We start from the raw sequence: 27,298 nt of genomic DNA, 5'->3' as shown, positions 1-27,298 counted from the left end.
CGTCCGTCATTAGGTGGGGCTACCACAGCAAGAAGCAATTGCTGAAGTGGGCAAAAGGGCTGCTGTAACAAGAGGCTATATAGGTAGGAGAAGGGGGGAGGAGCCAGAGAGGAGAGACAGAGAGGGGGGGGGGGGTGAAGAGAAACTGGAGATGCGGATATGAAGGCAACACCATAAAGCATTTAAGGTTTTACCTGGCTAATAACATCCTTACAATGATTGCTCAATTTGTATCCGTCTTCTCGGTTGAAGTTATGTCTATGTTTATATATCTGTATGGCTTCATGAACAAACCTTTGATAGTAGCCCGAAGGTTTGCAGAGCACCTTGGTCTCGGAAAAAAACAATATCATGAGAGCCCACAGCGTTATAGTATACCAAGGTAACTTCCAATCTTCCTATGTAACATGCTCTGGAATTGTCCACCATTGCCGACCCCAGCTTAGGCTTGACACCTGCGCATAAGAGCTTCACAGCAAATGTCTACGTTGAAGTACTCGAACCATATATAATTTTGTCATTATTCAGTCATGATCTATACACTGATGGATGAAGGCCTCTCAAATTATCTGCCATCCCTCGTGGTCTAACGATGCAAACGGAAGGGGAGTGAGGCAAAATTGTTGACATAGAAAATTTCCAGAATTTTAATTGGACAAATCAAGTTATGAACATTGATGGAAAATACATAAAGCATTTTAGATTTCATTCTAGATTTTTCCGAAAGAACCAAAGAGTATGCATTTTAGATTTACCAACGACGAAGTCTTTACCACAGTCAAAGGACATGAATTGCAGGACATTCTTGAAGAATACAAAATTAATCAGCAAAATTGTATTGAAGATAAATAACCATTTAAAAAAAAATAACCTCACGTACAACAAGTTCACTGAATAAAATAAGACATCTGTCGGAGGTGCACAATTAGGAAGCACAATAGAAGATGTTTACATCGGGCCAGGGGTCGGCAATCAAAATAATAATAAGAAGAAGAAAAGCCATTTTTTCGAATTCAGAAAAATAATTCAATATTTCAAGAGCTGTGATGCGTGTGAATACGAGATGGTCCTTGATAAATAACGTCACGAAGCAGTTTTTTTAAAGAGTCGCATGACGCATGTAGCTCTGAAGTCGCAGGTTGTAGACCCCTGACCGAGGGCAATTATTGAATGTGATCCCAGTTCAAATCGATAACATAAATAGGTGAGCAAGAGCTGGTTGGTGTTTTTTTCGGAATTTTAACTTGAAAATAAAACGCAATGTATCAATGTGCCCACAAACTACCTTTAAAATTTATATTTTGAAACATTTAAATAAATAAATGCATCACTTACTTTACGAGCAAGTCATATGCAAATACTGAGAGCACAAATTGGACATGAACCTCACGTTTTTGCAATGTATATTTAATATAACAATCCATAAAACCAAGACAAGCAACACGCACTGCAAAGGCATTATCAAACGGGATTGTTGTATTGAAGTTGAACAAAGTAAGCTAAAAAATTCAGATCAAAAGATTTATCAGACAAGGGGACATGGCCCAAATAAAGTTGCGTACATGATGTGACTTAAATACAACTCACGCCATATGTCTCAAAAAGGTATGTTAATGAGACGCGTCAGAACAAATGTGTGTGCATGAACAGGTTGACTGATTAGGGCCCTGATGTGTTTGTGTGTTGAACTTTTTTCGCACCGTACCTAGCCAACCATGCGAATCATAGTTGTAGATGTTTGGCCAGTCTTTGCATGTGGAGGGAAACTGCGGTATCTGGAGAATATCCTCCCATGTCATGGTTAATGGTTAATGTAATAATTACTGATTTGCAGTCCCTTGCCAATCCACGGCTGGATGAAGGCCTTCCCACCCATGCCAATCATGGGAGTTGATTTGAGCATACTTCACTATATCACCACACTACTTTGTGTGAGTTGGTGAAGTGTTGACAGAAGAAATTACAAGAACCAATTCAGATTCACCACTGATGTGAGCCATTTGCAGGACTCAAACTCCATATTCATAATGCAGAGCGTGAACCACCGCTCTCTACTTTGGGCGGCAGGGTGGCACAACGATGACAACTTGTGCCTCACAGCAATAATTCTGGGGTGGTGGACCACACAGATTAGAGTCCAGCATTGTCCAATTATCTCTTGAGCCCAACGTGGCTGGCGTGTGGCTTTATTATCTAGATGAGGGTTTTTGCAGAGATAGAGAGATTATTTTGGACTCAACCTACTCTCCAGTGGCATGACCTCTGTTTAGGATGTTAACCCTGCCACGTGCACGTTTGGGGGGAGGCTGTGGCGGGATCGGCTGCGTATCTGAAGGCAGCCACCTCTCACTGCCGAGTTCCTCATGCCCTCCTCTCAGTGCCCACATCACTGCCAAGGCGACTGCACACTCTTACACACCACCTCGCTGCTGATGGACTCTGAGGTCTCCTCACTTATTTACATCTGGCAGTTTACTATCATTTATTCAAGCGTGCCTGGCTCCGCTGATGAGGCACTGCATGTCGAAACCGGCCCAGAGTTTGCTTGCACTAAATCAATGCTGCTGAAATTATGCACTCCCAGAAGGCCATTGGGGCGATGTGTTGTCTAAAAAAAAACCTTACATGTTGATGTGGAGAGACAGATGTGAGACGGAAGCATATTGTCTGCTTATCTCTTGAAGATGGATAAAACCAGAGCAGACCTGTCCATACTGACTGGTCCACGTGAATGAGGCACATACGGTGCCAACACTGAGTTGATTTCGGGGTTAATTTTATACTCCGGGTATTTATACCAAGGATAACACACGGCAGTTGAGACAACGGAGCGCGTTTCTTAAATGCTCCTGCTTCTGTCCACCCAGCAGCAAATATGATTACGAATAAATGTGGGACATTCGAATTAGATGATCGGTATGTCGGCGAAGTGTGGAGATTCCCACCTCTTCCAAGAGGTCTGGCCAGTGTTGACGAGAAGGTCATGATACCCTCTGGAGGATCTGGCTCCTTAGAGCTCCCTTAAGTGGGGGCCTTTCTGCCTGCAGGGCCATAAGCAAGATATTGCAGGGCTGCACATTCACCTTTTAGCTTTTAATATGTTTCCGTAGGTGCGTCTCATATCTGCGTTCATGTTGGGGAGGGTGCACAATGTGAGACAGGGGATGTGACACATGCAAGACACCCACGGCCTCCCAGCCTCTTGTGAATTGAGTCCAGGTGGCGAGTGTACTTCACCGCTCGCCATCTGTAGATGCCGACCTCCGAGTGAGCGGGATGCTCTCCATGCGGCACATAGTGCACTGCTAGTCCCTACGAATGCAAACGTGCAGTCGGGCGTGAAACCTCTAATTAAACAATTACACATTGTGGGATGAGCACAAACCTTTGGAACAGATTGCAAATTATAACTTGTATTCTGTAATGTATTGACGGAGCAAGTGTGTGTGACACTTCATTATTCAGGAGACAGCTGTTTTATTTTGTTAATGGCGAGAGTTAAGATGCTGCTGCAGAATGACAATACCTTTTTATAATTACCTCAATAAAAAACAAAACGTCAGCATATTACAGAGAGATGTCATTGATCCAAAACAACTGAGAGAATCCCACTGGGCACATAATATTACTAATGACACTTATAAGTATGCAGCTAGTTATTGCACTTGCTGCTGAGCCAGATCCCCCACTCCCAACTCCAGCACAAACAACTCAATGCCTTGGGCAATAACAGGAAAAATATATAAGTGACGTTTTGGGTAATGGCCCTATTTCATGGCACTTCATAGCACCCCCAACCCAGAAACATTGTCATAATTCTGAGTATAGATTTGATTCAAGAATCGATATTTGTTTTGTTTTGCTCTTATCATCTCATGTATTGTGTATATATCTTATTCTACTATTAAAAGTAATCTATGCCTGCCTCGCGTTTCCTGCCTGACTGCTGGGTCGGGTCCTCTCCACCGCAACTGTAACTCCTTTGTTGGTGGCTGCTGCGACCCATTACCACGTGAACTAGTTGGGTAACTGGCTAAATGGGATTTTCCGCGTAACAAATCAATATTGAGTTCAATTGAAACAGCGGAAGCAATTCGGAAGACGTTTCATAGATCGCGGCACCGAAGAAATGGGAATAACGAACACAGACAACTGACCCATGGTTAATTTAAAATTGCTAACACTTTAAAATGTGTGCTATTAATGTGATTCTTTCACCAGTACATCCTTTGACTTGAAGAGAATATAAAAACAACCTCAATACATATTGTCTTGGCATTTAAAATTACGTAAAAAGCAGATTACGTTTAGTGCTCCGAGTCCAGAATATATCTACTGATAGATTCACCCAGACCACAGGAATGTGGATTTTCCACCGCTGGCTCAGGGCTCTAAATGGGAGATGTGCACCACCTCAATGTTCATATGAACAGGAAATATGTTTTACTTAAAAAAAATCCTAAATGTAACAACATTTAATATTCATGGTTCGTAGTTGATTCCCGCATGCACAATTCGTATTGTGGGTGATGGATCGATGCATCGTTGCGAGGCTGCCTCATTTCCTGAGAAACCAGAGGATTTACTGAAGGGCAACATCTGTCCTAATGTAGACATTGCACCATCTGAGGTAGTAATGGCAGGTGTGGTGGCACGCGCCGATAATGAACCAATTGGGAGTGCGGTTGGTGCACCATGTGACAAGAGCTATCTTGTGGCACCTATCTATGGGATCATAGATACTAGTACAGCAAATAGATTGCCCATATGCAGTATTTAAGTGTTGACACTCCTGTGTGTGGGTTTTCACTGGATACTGGAGATTTCTGAAAACTCATCGATTATTATCCGGATTATAATTGTGAATGATTATCATCCGTAATAGTTAAACATGTCAGATTGATAATAGTGACATCTAGATAACAAAATATATGGTAAAACGTAATAACAACAGTGAATTACGACTCATTCCACTGCTGGATGGGCATGAGGGTTTTGATCATACTTCACTCCACTGCACAGTGCAGGCTGGTGGAGGATGGGTAGTAAGAGTGGTTCAACTCTCACCTCCCACTCTTGGTATCCGTTTTCACTCGGCTCACCAGGTTCAGCGCACATTGTGATACCTGCTGCACCACCACTCTCCTAATTGTATACCTTATGTCAAATAATGTACGGTCATTGCATTATATTTCTGGATATACGTGAGTAATAGTAGAAGTAGAAAGCGTATTATTAAATAATACACATTACATTTTGATTAAAGAATTACTAATCTACAACTCATTACTAATCATAACCAATGACTGATTACTAATCGATTATATAATTACAATACCCCCCCCCTCCGCCTCTAATCACTGCACCTGATATTAGTTAAGTGATGACGTCACCCTGCTGCTCTATATAAAACCGGGAGCAAGTGAGGGCTTTACCATTCTGGCGAATTGCCCGATGATGCTGGATGTATTTACCAGCGAAACGGCGTACTCAAACTGAAAATGTGGATTCACTCTTCAACACACCGGTGGGCTAAAGTAGTGAATTATTTGTCTTTTGTCAACGTGACACTTTTTTTGCTGATTGGCCGTGTCGGGTGGTGGAGGGTTACGACACATTTATAAATAAACACGATCTAACCCAAAAACCTTTATTATTAATAATATTGGTCGCGAAAGCCTACGTGTTAAACTGAATAAGAATCGGTTTAAAGCTTTCGTAACTGCAGGGATTCATCTTCTAGGTTCTTTCGGTAAAGTCACATAGAAGGGAAATAATAAAATTAATATATTTTTTATTTTATTATATAATGTTTTATCTTTATTATTTTATTATTTCCCTTCTACGTGACTTTACCGAAATAACCAAGAAGAGTAAGAATCGGATTTGTAGAGCGCTATTCTGTGCTCGCATCCCTGACCACGGGCCGTGAACACTATGGAGGCATGCTGTTTATATTCCTTCAACTACGCACACATCACACGTGAATTTATTTTCAAGTCCTATGTGCCATGTTCACTGCTGCCTCATCCTAATCATCGTCATCGTTAGCATTATCATCATTTGGTGAGCAATCGGCGACATCTGTTATTGTAATTAGCCATCACTGCCGCATCGCCGTTTCAAAATGGTTGTGAGTGTTGTTGATTTCCCTGCCACTACTTTTGACAACATTGCTGCCATTTGTGTCTCAATTGTCATGCCTCCGGAGAGTGCATTATGCACAAAAGTGCAAGGCCGCCCGCAATTACGACCTTACGTAATGCGTGCACTTCTGTGCAGTGCCGCAGCACAGGAGTGCTCAGGTGCTGGACAAATGGGTGGAAGGATGTAAACCACTCAAGAGCTCCACCACCAACACAGCCCAATTCCTGGCAATGTGTTTCACATCCCACCGTCCGGATGTACTTCATCAAACAACCCACAGGATCCCGGACCTTCACAGTATTTGATTTGTTCAATATTTGCTGTGCTTTGCTGTCATATTATTCAATGAGCCAGAGACCCAGCGAGTTCGTATCAGAGGTCGGTGAGTTGAATCGGAACATTCCTATGTATATATGTTGAACTTCTTTCGCACTGTACGTAGACACCCGTGCGAATTTGAGGTGCAGGGGAAAGGAGAATGGATAACCTGAAGGAATGTGATAACCATTTTAAATAAGTGACATATGAAATAATGCACTTGTCATAACCATGTACGGTTTTGCTACGTTCAAAACGAAGAGCCTCCTCTGGCCCGTGGACTGACAGAGAGGCGCCTGAATTGGGAACCAAACCCAGGGCCTTCTTCACATCCTACTGTCCAGCATATTGACAAAAAGGGAGTGTATAGTATTACTACTACTTCGATTGTTTACCCCACATAAAATAAAGTAGAAAAAGTATAATTGAAATTAGCACAGAAAACACGAGTTAGAGAAAATGTTTTATTCGCAATAAAGAACGCAAATGAACCTGGGCATGGCAGATCACTCTAAGGGCTGATGCAGTTGTTTTACAAAACTGGTGGAAGCATAGCAGCGGAAAGAGGGAACATGTGAACGGTTCCCTGCATTGGCGGCTCAACGAGAAACCCCTGGCAGAAGTGGTAGTGAAGTGAATTGTGACTACAAGTGCATTGTGGCACGTCGCATAATCCTTCTCACAACAGAGGAATGAAATTGACTTGATAATATTGATGATGATGAAAGCATTTCATACTGTAGTTATTTTCTATTTGGCTTTCAGAGTTTCAGGTACTATATATGAAATATGTGCATCTGAATAATTTTTGGCCAACTGAGTGCAATGCTGCGAAGATAATATTGCGAATTTCAAACCCTCCTGAAATATATGGGCTGAAATCCCAATGAGCAGCAAGTCTTTTATGAAGCCATATAAAGGCTGTTTTCATATAATATTGTAATAATGTTACAGTTGCCTGATAATGTTTGGCTTCTCTATTCTAATTGAAAACAGTATTCATAAAAAAAGATGCTCAACAGTATTCATAAAAAATGCAAAACATAACATAATGCACATAAAATCCATACACAGCACAATAAAATTGGCAAATGTAATACATTCCTCATAAATGCTATTGCGTAAAAAAGTTAAACGCCAACAAAAGAGCAATCGCTGTGCAATATTATGCACCCTGTTTTAGGTAGTGTATATGACATTGAATAAATATGCTGTAATTTGAATACATATTTGTCCTAATATATTCATGTTGTTTAACAGCAGGCATCCATTTCTGAAACTGATTTGAAGCATTTAACTGTGTGAATGCACGAAATTGCACAAGTTTAGTTGCATGAGGACGTACCGTCAATTTGCTAAATGTTGCACACTCAAAAATAACCAATTATCGAAATTAGACAGCCTCCAGATGGTTACCTTTAACCCTTTCATCGTCTAGATTACATAACTCATCATGTTGGTCATTAACATCAACTTTTAAGAGAAAAATGTAAAGCAGCTCAGTATTTTGGGTAATACCATTTCTTCGGAGCAGGCAGTCTCACATTACACGGCATCGCCTCTCGTGCGAGCGATAACGGCGGTGAGGGTTTCTTGTGGTCCGTGCTCGCTCGACACGGGTCCCCCGGGGCGCAAATTTAACCGGTCGGCAATGATAGTTATACCGATGAGCACAAATAATGATAAACCACAACACGATGTCTCTGTCCTTCTGCTGCCTGAATTCAAAACTCCGCAATCTCAGCTATTTCGAACTGGTCACTGTGTGCAAAATGTGCACAAATATGATGATGTCATTGAAATGCAAAGCATGCTTTGATTCCTGCGATATACAGTATTTCATTTAGACACACTTTTGGGTGTCACCTTTTGCGTGTATATTTGTTCTCCATTGTTGTTTCTGTTGCATGTTATCAATACGATAGTTTACATGCGATAGTCATGGGGACTTTTGAAATGGATGTCACCACTTTATAAAATGAGATGGCTAACATTGTAAAAAATAGTGACGTTTCCATGCGTGTGAGTTATCATCGCTGAGCCATATGGCAGTGAAAGGAAAGTGGGCGGCGATGTAAAACCGCAGATGGAGCTGTCTGCAACCACAAACATCATGCTGATAAAGTTACGAAAATGGATGATAATGCCTCACAAGCCAAGACCCTCATAAAAATATTCATACAGAATAATAATAATGATGAAAACCATTTATAAAGATGGAACAGCTAGACTATGATTTCAAAAAGCATCTTAAAACCAAAAATAATCGTTATAATTAATTTAAATCAAACCCGTGTAGATGTTTATTGCAGATAGTACTCTTAAGTGTGAAATTAATAACATCTTTATGCACACAGATGAAAGTCTGATTATCTGAGTTTGAGTCAGTGTTGATCTCCTGTTTACAGCCATGAGCCAGTCGTGGATATTTCGCATTCTTATTGTGTAGTCGGTTTCCTTATTACACAGCAACTTTGGAATTCCCACAAAGTGGTGCTGCTTTGATTTACCACTTAAGGATGATCGGTTGGGTCAACGCTCCATCAGAATATTAACTAATAACCTTATTAATGTAGTTGAAGTACTCTAACCAGAGCTGAATGGATTTGACATTTCCATATCCCTTCTGAAATTAGGGTAGTCGTAGAAAAATGTATAAAAACAAAGCAGGTGGGCTCTGAAATCAAACGGTGCGTCAAATCACCAGCATGCATTAGTACGAACCTTTAACATCACCGCGAGGAAGACCATCCTGGAAAATTGGAAACATCACAACCTCCTTCTTGGAAAGTGTGGCACAACACCCTTCGCACCTCCGATAAGCTCAGTTGGCTACGTACGGTGCTCAAGAAGTTAAAACATACATAGCCCTTGCAGGAATGGAACATCTTAGCCATAAGCTTAAGGGCAGGGAGCGTGAGTTTGAGGCCAGATGGTCCCCGTTCCTATTGAGCCCGGCGTGCATCACTCCATGAGGTAGTCACTGCCGTGCAGGATTTATATTTATGATAAGTTCACTCGACGTGTGTACGTCATTTAATTTGATTTTATTTCTTTGTGTGCATTCTCCGCGCCTATCTCCCCCCCCACCTCCCATGTTTATCCCTTGTCTTCTCTTCCCCTAAAAAATACCATGCTCCCGGTCGTTGTCTCCACATTAGTAGGCTAGCGAGCACACTGATCTCGCTTTTCCCTGCCCCCTTGAGTACCGGGCACCCGGCTTTTGTCTGCGGAAAGTATGTGCCCCCCTTTTTATCACTCGCGCTCTGTGTCGGGCTCTCGTTAAAATAAAACATCCAAAACAGAGCGCAAGTGCTTGCTGTAGATTGAATTGGCAACATTGGATTGGATGTTAGAGGCTTGTGTGTTTACGCACAGGCATTCTCTAGGTTTCAGTGCATCATGGACTGGATTTATTTATGGAGTTGCATAGTGTATTGAGAATTTTAGATATAACATTTTAAGTAACAGAGAACGGCAACCAGCATTACCACAACACTGGCGCTGTGGCAGAGTGCTTAACTTTACATACTCCAGTCAATTATATTAAGAGCCTATGAAAGATCAATGATAACTTAATGGAAAATAAAACAGAAATTAACTTAATGTCAAATAAGCGCATACATTAACAAAGGCAAAAAAGCTAAACACTTTTTAACTTATACTATACAAGGACAATTTAACAGTATAAAAATATAATATCTTGCGGCAATGAATCACTTGTCGTGGCTCCAAACAGGTTAAATTCAGGTGTTATAATCTGGTTGTAGAGATGACAATATGGCAGAGGGATCACCCTAATATCGGATGATTCAAATTTTAAAAGTTAATGATGGATCTACTCAGCCCATCATCCCCCCAGGGTCAATACAATAATTACCACTTTAAAAAAGTCAACAATGGTTATCCCATACTGGAAAGACTGAACCCACCAGAGGATTGTGGAATTTCTTCTACTGGTTTAGGGGAGAAGAGCCCCATTCCACATACTGACGTTTGCACAACTTAAAAATCACGATGTCCATCATTAACACTGCATTGAAACGGAAACATTTACAACATGGACTATGATACCAATACATATATAACAGGCTAACGTTTTAAAGATTGACCAGTCTTCAGAGTAAAAGGCCATCGTGCAAAACATTTGTCCGTTACACATGTTAGTCTTTTTGTAGAGCAGTTATGAGTACAAATGGTGTGTATACAACACCTGAATGCCACTGCGTCTCAAGACGTTTTACAAAACAGCAGGGGCGTGCATTGTGGGGAAAGGGAGCGACCGCGTTGTAAAGAGCATTCGTGTCAAATGTGGCGAGTCGCTCTCGTGTGCCGGTGCACAACCACTGCCACAACTAGCGCCACCACTGCCGCAACACCGCCACCACCACCATCACCTCAACGACTGCCGCTATCGCCACCACCACTACTGCCAGCACCGCAAGTGTGGCCTCTTTCCTTAACTTTGTAGATACGCGGCGTGGTTAATCTACGCGGCTTGCCTCCACTGAATAGGAAGCACTTTGAACAGTGTGGTCATGAACATCACCACTGGGGAGACAAAGGTTGCGAGGGCTTGGTGTTAGGTATTCTTCATGCTTGTGTGTAGTGCTGACTTTAATAGATGCTCTTTGAAAACACTTGCCCCAACAGATTAAACAGCTTAAATCGTGATCTTTGAACGTGTGTGTGTGTGCATGTGTGTTCTAGATACTCGCTAACACCACTTGCTCCAACAGTCCATATGTGGCACATTATGAATGGACCACTCTTTTAATTATTTCCTCGTGCAGCAATGGAGTAAAGTGTGGTTTTGTGAAGGTCCTTATGTGCTGTGCAGTACATCAATGCACCTGTGTACACCAGCATGCGATAACTGAGTTGGGCCTGTGGGTGGCTGGCAGGGTTATTGAGAAACCTGACCTATACACTAGTCACGTGGTTAATGGCGACTCGGTTGAGGACTGCTGTGTTTAACACAAGTTGTTGCATCACAATAAATGTGTTTGACCTCGCGTCGGAGCACCTGCCCATGTCCTTCATTTCGAGCTTGCAACACGTGGCTATAGGAGGATCTTTGTCTTTGTTTATCTTTTGTGTTCTCGAGTGAAGGGAGCTGTGCTTTTGAGGCCTTCTGTCAGCTGGAGTGGAGGTTGTGAAGACAGACATGGGAGTCCACTGGCAAGGAATGCTGTCGCTGTCCCTCATTGCCCTCATCACAGGTATGTGGCCATTGAGATTGTGAGCTGTTTTGAATGAAGCATTGGAACTCGGTGAGCCTTGCTAGGTCAATGTACATTGTACATTTGATATTTTTAAAATAATGTTTGGTTCTTTTTGTGGCCATTGAGTTCAAGGACAGTGCATATTATTATTATCAGGTTGTCTTTTTGTTTGCATTTTGACTGCTTGTGTTGCGGTTATTGCAGACATGATGCCTTGAATAAAGGTGTCAGTTTTTTGTGCCAGTTAAAAGGGTAAAACCTATTACTATATAATGTTTGGTTCTGTATAAGTAGGCCTTAATTTCCACCACAATCTTGGCTTTGAGTCTTCATTTGCAGAAGAGTGAGACGTATTGGGTTGCTAACCCCTCAAGAGACCCCATCACTTGCCTATGCCACTAGAGACGGAAGGACACGCTAGGGAGCCCCTCTATACGGTATGTTGGCCCACACCTCCATGCTGGCCAGAACTCTTGGAAGGGGTAGGAGTACAGTACTCAGATTTCCCCACGTGTAATGTCTGGCAGTTTATGGTCCTTCCTATCGTGTAGGATCAGCGGTCGTACAGTCGACCTGAAGCCAAATGCGTGGGTATCTGTAGAGAGGTGTTCGATGTGAGGCTCAAAGGTTCTGGAGTTGGGGTGATCTATGTCACACATGCTTGATTAAAGTGAAAAATAACAATGTTATACAGTTCCTCGATGTGAGTGCATTTCCAAAATGCATACCTATAAGTTTGCAACAGGTTATTGGGACATATAGGACAGTGTGGGCTAATTGAGGCGAAATATTCTGCATGGTACCTTTGTATTTGCTCAAGTGTATTCCTTCAATGCAGCTCTATGGCATGAGGGGGGGGGGGGTGGTACCAACCCCCCTGCTGAAGGTTAATCTTACCTCATAAATGATTATGTTATTGTGGTAACAACTGTGTTCCACACATTGAAATGGCTGCTCATACACACGTCCTGATCTGCTGTGGTATCCTTTTAATTTGCAAGCTTCATGTGATGATACACACACTGTCTGCGATAGTTGGAGGGGGCTGGACAAAGTGCATGAAAATTCGTACAAATAAGTGATGGGCATCACACCCTTATCTCGAACAGGCAGGGATGTGAGAGCTAGGGCAGAATGCAAGAGAGACGAGCAGATCCTACCGTGAATAATTATTTTCAGCAATTAAAGTGAATTTAAATAGTTTACCATCGACTGTGGTTTGCTCCCACGACAGAGTTGGTTTCTGTTTAAGAATCTATAGGTCTTCTTTGCTTTGCCAATGGCAGTTATATTCACAGTGAACACTTGGAGCCCAACATGTAAACAAATATGTTTGCTTCTGCATATATACATGTACCCAACAGAATGCCATGTGGGGCCCCACTATTTATTAATGACAAAAGCTAGGCCAGTTGTGGGGGGGACCCTCTTTATGTGAGGCCCAGTGCAAATTGCCGATTTTGTTCCCCTCTGGGCTGCGCTGCCACTGTAGCAAAGCCTTCCAACAGCTACTGCACGTTTCAAGTTACGTGTCGCTAATAAATGTTGATATTTATTAGCGATAAAAACAGCAATAAATGGGTTCCTAGCCTGCGTGCACAGCGGACAGCGATTTTAGTGCTAAAAACATCCATTCAAGACGACTTCATGGGGCGAATTCACCAGGACCAATAAAAGAAAGTGTTTGTTCCATAAAAACAAATGTCTGCTGCATTGCCAGCCATTTGGTCGCTCATGCTATCGTCAATGCTGTCTGTGCACTAAAATATTTATGAGCTGATCACTTGGTGATCGCACCTGACATACAGTGTATAATTACTGTGCGTGCGTACCATTGTGGAGCACTCATTTCAAGGGATCGCAGATGGTGTCATAGGAGCACAGATGTAATCTAGTCAAGGAAAATAAAATACGTATTATGGTGTTAAAAATAAAATGTATATGAATGTACTACAGTGTAGCATTGATGTGATGAACGAGTTGAGACCAAATAAAAATGTTTATGCAAACAGCTGTTCATTGTTTTCATGTATGCACCTTATATAGCCTAATGGCAATCAGCAATACCTCATCAGATAATGTAATTTAATTACAATTGGGGGCATGTTTTGTGAAAGTGACAGCTTATGAAAGAAGTGAATTGCAAATAGGGATATTCGAGGTATGTCAACAGATAATTGAGCTGTTAAAGGGATGTGTTCATGAAGACATCAGTGAACTAGATTATAGTTAAGACATCAGTTACAGATAATTGAAGAATCCAAATTTCCATGCACGGATATAATGTGGAAATGACACCACTTTAAGAATTACAGATATCACAAGATTAGAAAAATATGCAAGGTTTTTGATACACTAGATATATTACCTTTAATGAAGACGATGTAAGAGCTAATTGAAAGCAGAAGATATTTTTTTAAGGGTATTTGCATATAATGTTGCAGTCACATGTGAATCCTGTAAGCATCTCATGACAAACGTCACGGGATCAATGCACCACTCGCATGGTCAGCTAATATTGTAGATGCAACTTAGTCAGATAAGAGACGTGTTTATCAACAATTCTCAAAATGTGATTTTATTAAATCTGACATCTGTGGCTAAAGCTACTTAAAAACAACAATGCTGATGGTCAAAACTGTTGAAGAGGAAAAGATGATGACAATGATGATAGTTATAATAAAAAAAAATAAGATAATGTTTGTATGTATGTTGAACTTCTTTTCCACCGTACGTAACCAACCGTGCTAATTGGAGGTGCGAGGGAAGAACAGCAACATGATATAATGGTCATGATATATGCATTTAATGATGAATGATGATGAGAAAATATAATATAACACTGCTGCTGCAACTACTTATGATCCACCAACCCCCAAAACCACCAACATTCCCTTATGCCATATTCATAAAGTTGAGTAATTGTCATCAATGTGTTTCTTTTTATATAATGAATGAAGCATCAAACTTACACATGACAGCCTGGAACACACAGCCTGCGCACGAGTCTATCGATGAAATAGGAGCGATGCGTTTTTTGAGTTGCATCTCCCTGGAAATGCATTGTGTTCACTCACAAATTTGAGACATCCGCTGCAATGAAGCATGTAATTAAACATGCACTGCAGCAGTGGAGGCTGCTCCGGCCCTGCAGTCAATCTCCCAATTGCCATTCATCATCGAGGTTTGTTTAATAGAATCCCTGGAATGGCCATTAACACAAACTAATCTTTAAGAAATATCCTCGTGAAATCTTTCTCTTGATTCTTAATTAAAATCCTTGCACAAATCATCAAATGAAACATGAATTTAGCTAGAACACTACGGAGATATTATATTCACATCACAAGGAATTAATTCCTGGGTTTGCAAATGCGAGATATGGTGACTGACGTCGATGTAATAATCTTTCAGTTGATTTTAACAACAGTTGATGGGTATGTAATTGCAGCATTGTATGTAACTTTGTAGTATTAAGATAGTTATTTATTTTATTACATTTTTGCAAAATATGAGTTTTAAAAAGTGGCTTTTGTAGAGCAACATGAGCTCCAATTAATTTCTTTAGAAACCATTAGTTTGTTCTATTCTAGAGATCAAGACTTGTCTTACATGTTAAGATATGATGTTATCTAACACGATGCTTCAAGTACTTAAGATTTCAGATATTTTTGTTACAGGATACTCTATTTTAAACATGCTATGCTGTCAACTCTAATTCATAAGAGGTTATCATAGCCCAAGCCATTGATGTTACCACACCTTACAATTCCCCCTATTGACAGATCTCACATCTGTATGTGTGTATGTATGCTGAACTTTTTTCGCACCATACATATCCAACCGTGCCAATCCTAGGTGCGGGGAAACTTTTGCAAAATTATTTCCCATCCTCCAACTCTGCTCTTACCAGGTTCTCACCATCTGGCTTCAATATCTACCCCGTGATTGCCACTCATAGGCAACCCACTTCGATTGGTTGTCTCATGCTGCATTTCTACAACAATTATAATCGAGATCCTGAGCCGTGCCATGAGATCCCAGATGACCCGGCATGACCCTGGTCTTGTCCTAACCTGTGGCTCTTAGCTCAGATTCTCCCCTCTGTCCCTCCCTCCACTGCCCCGAAAGAGAAGCAACAGTATGTTTTATGCTCAGCTAAAATATAGACGTTTGTATTCCATGTTCTTCTAGTTAAAACACTTCCGCAAAAGTTGACCGATTTAAAAGACACCCTTAATGTGAGTGTATTGAACTTCTTTCGTACTGTACGTAACCAACCGTGCTAATCGGAGGTGCGTTAATGGAACGCCTCTCTTGCATGTTGACCCTGGGACATCACGACTGTTTCTAATGGTGGCAGAGCTGAAAATGTGTAGCGCCCTTGACAAAGAGAGGCACACATTCCTTAAATATGTGGACCAGCGGCCAGGGTCGAGCTTGCAGACCGCCGGGGAAAACTAAGCTTGCCCCACTTGCCCTGTTTGTGAACTGGATAAGCGGGCTCTTAGGTGGCTGTAGGAACGCAGCGTCAGTAATGTGAGTTTTGCTCTGTTCTGTAAATTTGCCCCATCTATTCATTTAATAGGCACAACACATTAATTTTGCCCCAATGTTATTGCAATGATGCTACTGGTAGTATTACGTCACGAGACGAATACAAAGGAACTCCTGCAGTGCAGTGCATCACCATGTGGTCAAGAAATGGCTCACAGAAGCCAATATCATAGAAATATCTCTGATATCTCTCAAATTTCGATTTAAAGCTTTCGTGACTGCAGTGATTCATCTTCTTTGGTTCTTTCGGTAAAGTCACGTAGAATGATAATAAAATAATAAATTGATAAAATAAAATAACACAATAATATTCTCACGACGTTTTGGCCACAACACAAGCGGCCTTCATCAGGTGAAGGGGGCGAGACTGTCTGGTAGGACAGCGCTGGAGTGAAAGAGCCACGTTCAGATACGGCCTTTAAGCTGTGTGAGAGGAACAAAGCGCCTTAGAGTCGCGGCATCTCTTCAGAAAGGTGAGAGACTCGATTAGTTGAGCCTTCTTATCCCAAAGTCTGTTGAATGATCTTAAGGATGTGTGGAATCCCTCCCCGTAGAGGCGGTTAAATTTCGATTTAAAGCTTTCGTGACTGCAATGATTCATCTTCTTTGGTTCTTTCGGTAAAGTCACGTAGAATGATAATAAAATAATAAATTGATAAAATAAAATAACACAATAATATTCTCACGACGTTTCGGCCACAACACAAGCGGCCTTCATTTAACTCCAGCGCTGTCCTACCAGACAGTCTCGCCCCCTTCACCTGATGAAGGCCGCTTGTGTTGTGGCCGAAACGTCGTGAGAATATTATTGTGTTATTTTATTTTATCAATTTATTATTTTATTATCATTCTACGTGACTTTACCGAAAGAACCAAAGAAGATGAATCATTGCAGTCACGAAAGCTTTAAATCGAAATTTAACCGCCTCTACGGGGAGGGATTCCACACATCCTTAAGATCATTCAACAGACTTCGGGATAAGAAGGCTCAACTAATCGAGTCTCTCACCTTTCTGAAGAGATGCCGCGACTCTAAGGCGCTTTGTTCCTCTCACACAGCTTAAAGGCCGTATCTGAACGTGGCTCTTTCACTCCAGCGCTGTCCTACCAGACAGTCTCGCCCCCTTCACCTGATGAAGGCCGCTTGTGTTGTGGCCGAAACGTCGTGAGAATATTATTGTGTTATTTTATTTTATCAATTTATTATTTTATTATCATTCTACGTGACTTTACCGAAAGAACCAAAGAAGATCTCTCAAATTATTATTTTAATTCACACATTAAGGTTATTACACTTTACCACATGCCCTGCTCTGAGATGAATGTTTGTAACGTGACAGGCAAACTGTTATTTTTAATTCTCAGAGATGGATTTACACCAAATGAAAAGATAGCCCAAGTTTTACGTGATTGGTTTTGTCGTGCAGTCATTGGTAACTAGGCTACCACGGCCAACTCTTGAAACCCAGCCTGATCTCAAGGTGAAACTCAGATAAACCCAGGATCTCAGCAGTGTCGACTCGGTGGTCTGACCCGCGGACCCTCCGGTTATCTTATTTTTAATACATGTTTCAAATGCTAAATATAATTATATGACACTTTAGGAGGAGGGGATGCAATTGCAAAATAGAATAACGAGTGACAACCTAAGCATATGTTTATTAACCCAATATCAAAACGTGTTGACTGCCTTTATGTTTGCTTGGTAATTATGGGATCTTATTATAAGCAGCACAGACACTTTCAGCAAGGGTCTAATTGGGGGGTTGCTTTCATTACGAGAGGCGGGTGGCGGCTTTTACGAACGGACAGTTTCGCAGCCTCACGTAAGTGGTGCTGTACGGTAGCGATTGAGTGGCTGGATTGTCATTCGCAGCACAACGTGCGATGAGCTTTCAGCCCTGTGCCGGCGTGCTCACTGATTGCACCTTATATTTTATTCGTGTGCATCAGTCCAAGCCTATACTTTAACATGTCTCTTGATAGCACGGTATCCTCCGTAAACTGCTCGGAGCTTGCAGCCGTTTTCCTTTCCTCAATGGCTCCGTGGCAGCATTTTGTGAAATTTCTCAGAAATTGTGCGATGTATTTTGTCGACCGTTCAAAAGTTCAGTCACAAGCTTATTTAAAATCTACGCCGAGGAATAATGTATTGTACAAGTATTGCCGAAGCACTTTGGTTGACTACATTGCTTTTGCAAGTGCTATGTAATGAATAAACACGATTTGTCTTGGAGGCTAAAGGGGCCCGTAATGGGTTCCATGATGCAGACTCGAGCAATTTCCCTTCTCTCTCCACGTTTGTGCATACCAGCATCTTCGACAGTGACTTGTGACGCAGTGCTGTTAAATCTGCCGGCAGATTTACTTAAATGTCAATTATATCAAATTATGATATTAATAGAAACCCTGAAATTCGAAATGCAAGACTGTACTTTATTTTTCATGGAAGGAAGATGTGGGTAATTATAAAGTAATCGTTTTTTAATTGTGGTTAATTGGTCGGATTTGTAATTCAGGTTATGACACCTTTACACAATGGCTTCGTCTTGTGAATAATGTCATAGGATATTGAATGTCAAATGCAGAAAAGGGGGTGCATTTGGCAAAGCCCTACCATATTACGAGGCAGCTCTCGAAATCAAACTGATGACTGCAAATTGGCACAGCGGTGAGCCAATTAATAGGCTATGCAGCTGCTTACATTATTTGAGGAAATAAAGATAATTCATAGAGATGATGACATTTGAACACGAAAGATTGCATTCACATAGAATGCATCAAAGCTGGTACAGTAGGTACCCCTTGTCTAAAGGAATGCATGTATCTTGAACTTTTTTAGCACCATACGTAGCCAACCGTGCTAATTGGAGGTGCATGGGAAGGACAAACTAAACACAAAACGCAGTTCTGGAGAAATCAGTTTTCAATATATATGTAGTGTTCGATTTCACTCGGACAACTTCTGTCTTTCTCCGAACACCGCGTTATTTACAACTCTCAGCATGTCCTCCACATTCCACAGTATCCAGGTCACCACGGCTCACTCGCCGTGCTTCACTCGACTCGCTCGCCACCTTTGTCTCTCAACTCCCCACGATTACTTCGCTTACTCCGTACTCAGCGACTCCGCACTCAGCGACTCCGCACTCAGCGTCTTCGCACACAGCGTCTTCGCACACAGCGACTTCGCACACAGCGACTTCACACACAGCGTCTTTGCACTCAGCAACTCCACCCTTCAACTCTTAACTCCAACTCTGTCTTCCAAACTCCGTCTCTCAAACTCTGTCTTCCAAACTCTGTCTCTCAAACTCTGTCTTCCAAACTCTCCACACTTCAACTCCCCCTGTTGACTCCAAGCTCTCCAGACTCCAACTCCCCCAAGCTCTCCAACTTCAACCCATCTCCAAGCTCTTCGCTCTTCAACCTCTCTCCAAGCTTTCCACCATTCAACCCCTTCTGTTGACTCCGACTCCCGCTCTTATACCCGCTCTCATTACACCCCCAATTAATTAACCCGCGTCCCAACGGCACTCCGCGTGACCGTCACCTGTTTCTCGCCAGACTTCCAGATGCCCCTCCGGCCCTGGCAACAGCACCAACCAATCACAGCCATCCACGGCTCACTCAGCTTAATTGCCCCAACATAACCTGCACTGTATTCGCCTTCGCTACAGGCTGACCCAAGATAACCCTTACTGTCTGTGTGATCATGTAATCACGCTGTTTCCACAACGCACCTTCGTACTCCACTACATATATTTAAAAGTGTGTAGCTCTAGTGGCTTCCTAATATTGGAAGAGCATTCCAGATATCTGCAGAAGCGCATCTGAAAGCGTGCGATGCAGTGATCATCTTTGTTCGATAGTTAAGCAATGGCTACTTCGAGGATGACCGGAGTTTGTGTAATGGTTTATGCTTCATGACGAGATCAGCAAGGTGTTATGGTTCAACGCAAGGTATTGTGGTTGAAGGGATCACCCTTTTTTCTTCATCCCACCTCCCACCGTAACATTGGGCAGATGCTAAGTACAAATTATATTATTTTCAATAACAGCTTTGCCAGGAAGCTTTCTTATTCCCTCGACATTCAAGCAATGGCTCCGCTGATCTTCCCACAATGCAATTTCCTGGGTCATTACCAGCCATCACTCCACTGCTGGATGAAGGCTTCTCCAAGACTCTGTCGACATCTCTCACGATTGTGCGATGTAACAATTTGTTTCGCCACCTGCACGCGAGGACCTGATATCATCGCTCTGCTTCCTGCATCTACCACGAATGAACACGTATTTTATGACTGTTGTGTTGCCTCATCGGCTCAAGTGCTGCTTTACATAACTCCCTCAGGCACAAATGGCAGCAGTAGGCAATGCTAGCTATGCTGATGATTGATATCAAGAATGGAAGTGATATAATTTATGCAAATTGCAGCCAAAAAATACATACGTGTGTTCACTGAGGCAGCATTCAGGAATAGTGTAATGGAGGCATGTGCTGTACGATCCCACCCTGGTGCTGAGGTGGTATTGTGCAGGGGGCCGCATAACTCTGCGCTCTACTCGCTAGTATTGTATTCCAGAACTCACGACGAGTGCTGAACATGACCTGGCTGCGAAGTTTGGGGCACTTCCTGAGCTAAAGCACAGGCTGTCTACTATGTGTGCCGAGTCCCGTGAACGCAATATGCCATGAGCTTGTCTTTTCACCTCATTAGTGTGGGATAAGCTCGACTCTTTTCAGCCACAGGCATTTCCATTGAACTATAGCCACACATTGGCGGGTAATTGACAGGCAGCCAACCACCACGAGATGCAAATGCCTTGGGCAGCATTTTCCTGAACATCTGTACACTAAGAAATGCCCTCAATGTCATCGGGACACCAGCACGACTCCCTGTCTACCCTTCCCACACTGATTGGGCGCACGTGGTTATGGGTCTGCAGAGGATGAGTGCTCAAACTCCCATCCCATGTTTTGTGAGTGTACACAGCAGCTGTAATCTGGCGCTGGAATATTTAGGTCAGCGTTTGTGAATCGTACACAATGTTGAAATAAATAAATGCGTACAATTCACGACGTTGATCACAAGCTGAGCTTTAATTTACCAGTATGGTACATGCAGGAAACAAAAATGGTGAAATATATTTTAAAGAGCTTTTTCCAGCTTACATTTGTAAATGTTTAAGTTCAAGGGGACCATTTGTTATCTATGTGTCCAAGTTTAAATAAGTAATAATTTTGTTAACTATTTAATAATGCATGTTTTTCTAACCTGCTATTCTCATATTTTACAAATAACTAACAACATTCATCCTGGGGCACATTGCGATGACTTTCAAAATGGCCCCGAGTGGGTGAGTTGATCCATTTCGTTTTATGAATTTTACACGTGCTCATCTGATAGCACACCCCTTGAGGAAATGGAGTGATGCAATCAGCTTGTGTGCGGGTGCTAGATAGATTTATATATCGCTGGAATGTGGCGATTTGGGGTGGCCTTCATCCAGTAGTGGATTTACCATGGCTGATGATGATAATGATTTTTAGACACCAGTGAGTTTGTCGACAATCGATGCATACGAGGAGATAACACAAAAACTCCGTACAGACAAGTAAGGATTATGAGGGGGTGATCATAACATGTGTTTGCAATGACTAAACTTGATTAAAACGGTTCAATTCTATATATCCTGGTGATGCACAGTTTTGGGTAAATCAATGGTGTACAAGGCTTCAATATTACCTAGAATATATCTTTGTCGACCTGCTTGATAACTTCTGGACACTTAATTTCACGGTCACTAGAAAATGATTTTCCTCGCAAATGAATATGTTGATAAGTAACACATCGGAGTCGCTGGGAGTACTGTATGAGTTTATTTTTGTTTCCTCTGGCATTTTTTATAATTATACATTTTTACAACAATCATCACGATATAACGATATTTTCCAAAAACAGTTTTTTTACTGTGAATCTTACATTGTACGATATATAACATTATGGCTATATACTCTTTGGTTTTATTCGGTAAAGTCACGTAGGTAAAATAAAATAAAATTAACAATTAAATCACGACGTTTCGGAGGCAACACAAGCTTCCGTCTTCAGGTGGAATAGTCACAGTAGAATATCTGTGTCAAGTGCACAGCTCTGAGACGATCGGGTTTATATATAGGTTAAGGGGGGGGAGGAGCCAGAAAGGAACGTGGGTGGGTGGGAGGGCTGAGTTAAGCCGCCTTTTGTTATGCTGCAGGGTGGTTCGGAGGGAGGCGATGGCGTGCGAGTACGCCCCATTTTTGAAAACGAAACAAGCATCTAAAGTTTGGCATACCACCACTGAAAATTGCTGTACAATTAAAAGGCAGCTAACGTTTGACTTGATTTATAACATTTAAAATGGTTGCTTAATTTGAAACCATCCTCTCGGTTGAAGTTCTGTCTGTGTTTGTATATCTGGATGGCCTCGTGGACAAATCTCTAGTAATAACCGGGAGGTTTTCAGAGTACCTTCGTATCGGAGAAAACAATATAATGATCACCCACAGCGTTGTAACAGTGATCAGCTACGGCAGAAGAATTTGTGCTGCTGTATCTTCACCAAACTAATTTGAATCAGAAGTTACAGCAGCAGATGTGCTGCTGTATCTTCACCAAACTCTAAACAGATTCTGTAAGGCTAGCCTATCATTAATCTCAGAGAGGATAAGGTTACTCCGATTTGAACTCGATAGTTTAGACAGGACTCTCCTACAATCTAATTTAATGTTAACACAAAAAATGTCACATTCTGATTGGAACCACATTGACAACATGACTGCTGCCTCTGCTGATTCACCGTAAGTCAAATGCAAAGCTAACCTGATCGCTAAATTCAACCACCTATCAAAGAAGAACCCGGGACCACATATCATAAAACTAGACGTTAACAAAATCGTTATTAATCAGAGTAGCATCCCGATTTCGGACAATCTGAAAACAGTATTGGCTAAAGGACTACATTTTGCTGTCACCCCAAAACATATACCAGTAGAGGATATCATCTCTCAGGTCGATATAGCCCTCAAAGGCATAGGACACATCCAAGCAGACGTTGCGAGAGCTGAAATAGCCACTATTCTTAAGAATGCTAAGAAACCCATTAGCAACATCAGCAAAAATGAACGCTCTGAACTCGCGAATTTTAAAAAGAGAAATGATATAGTCATCCTCTCGGCCGACAAAGGCAATGCCACTGTCATTATGGATAAAAACTCATACAACAACAAAATCCAGGACCTACTCAATGATGGGAGTTACTCAAAAATAAAAAAATGACCCTACTAACAGCCTAACGATAAAAACCAACAAGATCATCACTCGTTCGACTTCCCTAATCAAACCAACCCAACGTCCCTCCCTACAACCCTCCACTGCAAGACCTCCCAGATTCTATGGTCTTCCCAAGATCCATAAAGAAGGTACCCCACTACGACCCATCGTGTCCACAATCAACTCCCCTACCTATAAGCTGGCCCGTTTTCTGTGAGATGCTCTGCTTCCCTTCACTGGCAAGACCACCTCAGCAGCACTTAACTCAACCCAATTGGTTTCTATGGTTAAAGACATTGTACTGTCTCCTGACGATATCCTCGTCAGCTTTGATGTGGTCTCTCTGTTCACCAAGGTCCCAGTACCTGATACCATTAAAATAATTGAAGATTTGGTCCAACATGGACTAGACCCAGATGTACTTGAGCTGGTTAGGCACTGCCTCACTAACACCTACTTTACTTGGAATGGCACCTTCTACAAACAAAATTAGGGTACTCCCATGGGTTCCCCCTTATCACCAGTGATAGCCAATGTTTTAATGGAGAAATTTGAATCAGACGCCATCCAGACTTCCACCCTCAGACCTTCCCTGTGGAAGAGATATGTGGATGATACTTTCGTCATTTGGCCACATGGCCTCCCAGCTTTGAACCTTTTCATAGACCACATCAATTCCAGACACCCTTCCATCAAATTCACCATGGAAGTGGAGAAATATGGCAAGCTGCCATTCTTGGATGTTCAGTTTGAGAGGAGGTCTGATGGCTCTTTGGGACATTCTGTTTACAGGAAGCCCACCCACACAGACTCCTACGTGAAACCTGATTCCCACCACCACCCGACTCAGAATAACTCTCTCATCAAAACGTTATACCATAGGGCTCATTGCATTTCTGACCAACACCACCTGACCAGTGAATTAAAACATGTACATCTGGCCCTCAAGATGAACGGATACTCCGACCGTACCCTCCGCCAAGCTGTTTCTCCCACCATACAGAAACAACCACTTGATACTCCGATCAAAATCATCACGTTACCATACATATCAGACGTTACTAAAAATATTTCCATAATTCTAAACAAACACAATATCTAGGTCCGGTTCAACACAGTACACAAAATCCGTGATCTGATCCCATCCGTAAAGGATGTAATTCCTGACTTACAGTAACCCGGTGTTTACAAATTGAGTTGCACCTGCGGTGACTGCTATATCGGGGAGACGAAACCACATATCTCTGACCGAATTCGCGAGCACAAATCAGATTTAAAACACGGCAGAACGAATTATTCTGCCGTAGCTGATCACTGTTACAACGCTGTGGGTTATCATGATATTGTTTTCTCCGATGCCAAGGTACTCTGCAAACCTCCCGGTTATTACCAGAGATTTGTCCACGAGGCCATCCAGATATACAAACACAGACACAACTTCAACCGAGAGGATGGTTTCAAATTAAGCAACCATTGGAAATATGTTATAAATCAAGTCAAATGTTAGCTGCCTTTTAATTGTACAGCAATTTCCAGTGGTGGTATGCCAAACTTTAGATGCTTGTTTCGTTTTCAAAAATGGGGCGTACTCGCACGCCATCGCCTCCCTCCGAACCACCCTGCAGCATAACAAAAGGGTTTTACTCGTATTTGTTTGCAGTCCACCCCCCCCCTCCCCCGAACCCCCTGCAGCTTAACAAAAGGCGGCTTAACTCAGCCCTCCCACCCACCCACGTTCCTTTCTGGCTCCTCCCCCTCCTTAACCTATATATAAACCCGATCGTCTCAGAGCTGTGCACTTGACACAGATATTCTACTGTGACTATTCCATCTGAAGACGGAAGCTTGTGTTGCCTCCGAAACGTCGTGATTTCATTGTTTCTTTTATTTTATATTACCTACGTGACTTTACCGAATAAACCCAAAGAGTATGAATCCTTGCAGTCACGAAAGTTTCAAATCTAGAATTATGGCTACATTGCAGAAACTGTGTCCTTGATACAACCCGGGTTTATTTAAATATTTTAATTTAAATTCTGCATTGAAGACATCTTGAAAAACACACCCAGACATTTCTTTCTAAGTAAACATCACTTTCCCAACTGCACAGACGTAGCTTCCGATCTGCATTTGATGCACCGTTTGTTTCAAACTTTTTTTTATTAAGTTGTCTCCATGTGGAATACTGTGCTTTTCACAATCTACTCGTGATATTTCCAGTGAAAGAATTTAATTACATCACCTCATTATTGTCGGGAAAAAAACTCCCAACAGTCCTTGACAATACTATATCAACAAAACCAAACAATTCACAAATCCAAACGCACATCACACGTGTATTATGCTGACACACATAGAATACGCTAAACAATATATATCCCCCACAATTCAAATGAATATGTGGGTCACGATAATAATGATTGATAAAAAAAATTTGTCATGTTTGGTCTCAATTCCTATTGCCACATGTTCTATTCTGTTTGTTCAATGAGCCTAAAGGTAACCTTTGCATATAATTTTCATAACACCGTGCTAATTGAATCTCACAGGAATGATTAAGTGACTGTATAGCAAATTCATTGCCTTCGTGAAAAACCTGATTGCCAAAATGAAAATAAATTTAGTTCAAAATGTTACGTAATGGGCAATATTGCAAGACACACTGCTCACAATGTTTAACCTGGGAGCTGCACAGCTGATATAATGAATAGCCAATTACAGTCTTTCTTATTATACCTAATAGGTATTTATTGTTAAGTCAATCTCCCGTACGTAACAATGTGACCCATAAAATGCAAATGTGAATGGTGCCGTAATTACCAATCTAGAAAGCGGTAAGATTAGTGAGCAGGAAAGGTCGTGCGTTTGCGTGTGGTGATTTGGTTGAGGAAAATTGTACATTGTAAATTGGAAGTACTTGCCCACTTTTAACAATATGAATATGGGGCATACGTTTCAGATGCAACTGTATTTGGAGGGGAGGGCACATTTGTTAGTACTGCGCAGTAAAACATTTTGTCAAGTACTTTTGTACAGTAGAATGAAGACTGACGTCAATATTGGTATCACATGACTGTACTGTGTTAAAATTAAGTACATACTGTGCACAGTCTATTACATTCATATTAAGGCATCTCTTAGGCTGCTTACTGCAGCGTCCATAAAATGTTGCATCCATTTTCTGAGAACACTTAACGTTTTCCACAATAACTGCAAAACTCCTCAACCAGTCGCGATACATTGCAATGCACATCTTTACCAGCATCAATGCTCCCCACCAGTAACTAAATATTGTTCCTTAAAAAAAATACATTTATTACAATAAACGGAGTTATTATAAAATGAGGACGTACGTGCAAGATTTCCCTCCTATGTATGCATGTGTCTAGTTTGGTGTGAAACCGGGTGCTGACAATGCTGGGTGGTCGTGCGGCCTTCTACTTATTGCAGAGGTTGCGGTTCGAGCCTGGTGGTCACCCAGGTTCATGCTGCGTGTGTAGTAATCAATATATATTTGCCATCTGCTTCCCAGTGAACGTTAAATATCTCTTCGCATAATTCAAAAAACAGTAGGCTATATGCACCATCGTCACGGGACAACATTTTCCACAAATTACCTTCTAAATGAGCTAAAACCGCATCACATCACACACATCACAGCCTTACTGGCAGACCTTCCCAATATTTGAAATATAGCGCCTTTGTGATGGCCTTCTGCTATTAGAACGGCACACA

At 41.8% G+C, this 27,298-nt stretch overlaps 1 protein-coding gene across 7 annotated transcripts in view; it reads left to right on the top strand.

Annotated features, from left to right (window-relative positions):
* LOC116952791 (contactin-2-like) overlaps window positions 1–27,298 on the top strand; it is a 353,699-nt gene that overhangs the window by 48,175 nt on the left and 278,226 nt on the right. For 4 of the 7 annotated variants that reach the window (XM_076074531.1, XM_076074532.1, XM_032972436.2 and 1 more), the window contains exon 2: window positions 11,573–11,687. In XM_076074531.1, the coding sequence (XP_075930646.1) occupies window positions 11,633–11,687 (55 nt within the window). In that variant the 5' untranslated portion in view covers window positions 11,573–11,632. Of the gene's footprint in view, window positions 1–5,437; window positions 5,528–11,572; window positions 11,688–27,298 lie in introns of those variants that run through there. The other 3 variants (XM_076074529.1, XM_076074530.1, XM_032972435.2) reach the window with 3 other exon arrangements.

The sequence above is a fragment of the Petromyzon marinus genome, chromosome 48, assembly GCF_048934315.1.
Source record: "Petromyzon marinus isolate PM22_M1 ecotype Great Lakes invasive population chromosome 48, UKy_Petmar_22M1.pri1.0, whole genome shotgun sequence".
In the NCBI taxonomy this organism is placed as follows: domain Eukaryota; kingdom Metazoa; phylum Chordata; class Hyperoartia; order Petromyzontiformes; family Petromyzontidae; genus Petromyzon; species Petromyzon marinus.
Note: the sequence above shows the minus strand (reverse complement) of the source record. Positions and strands in the feature narration are given on the sequence as shown.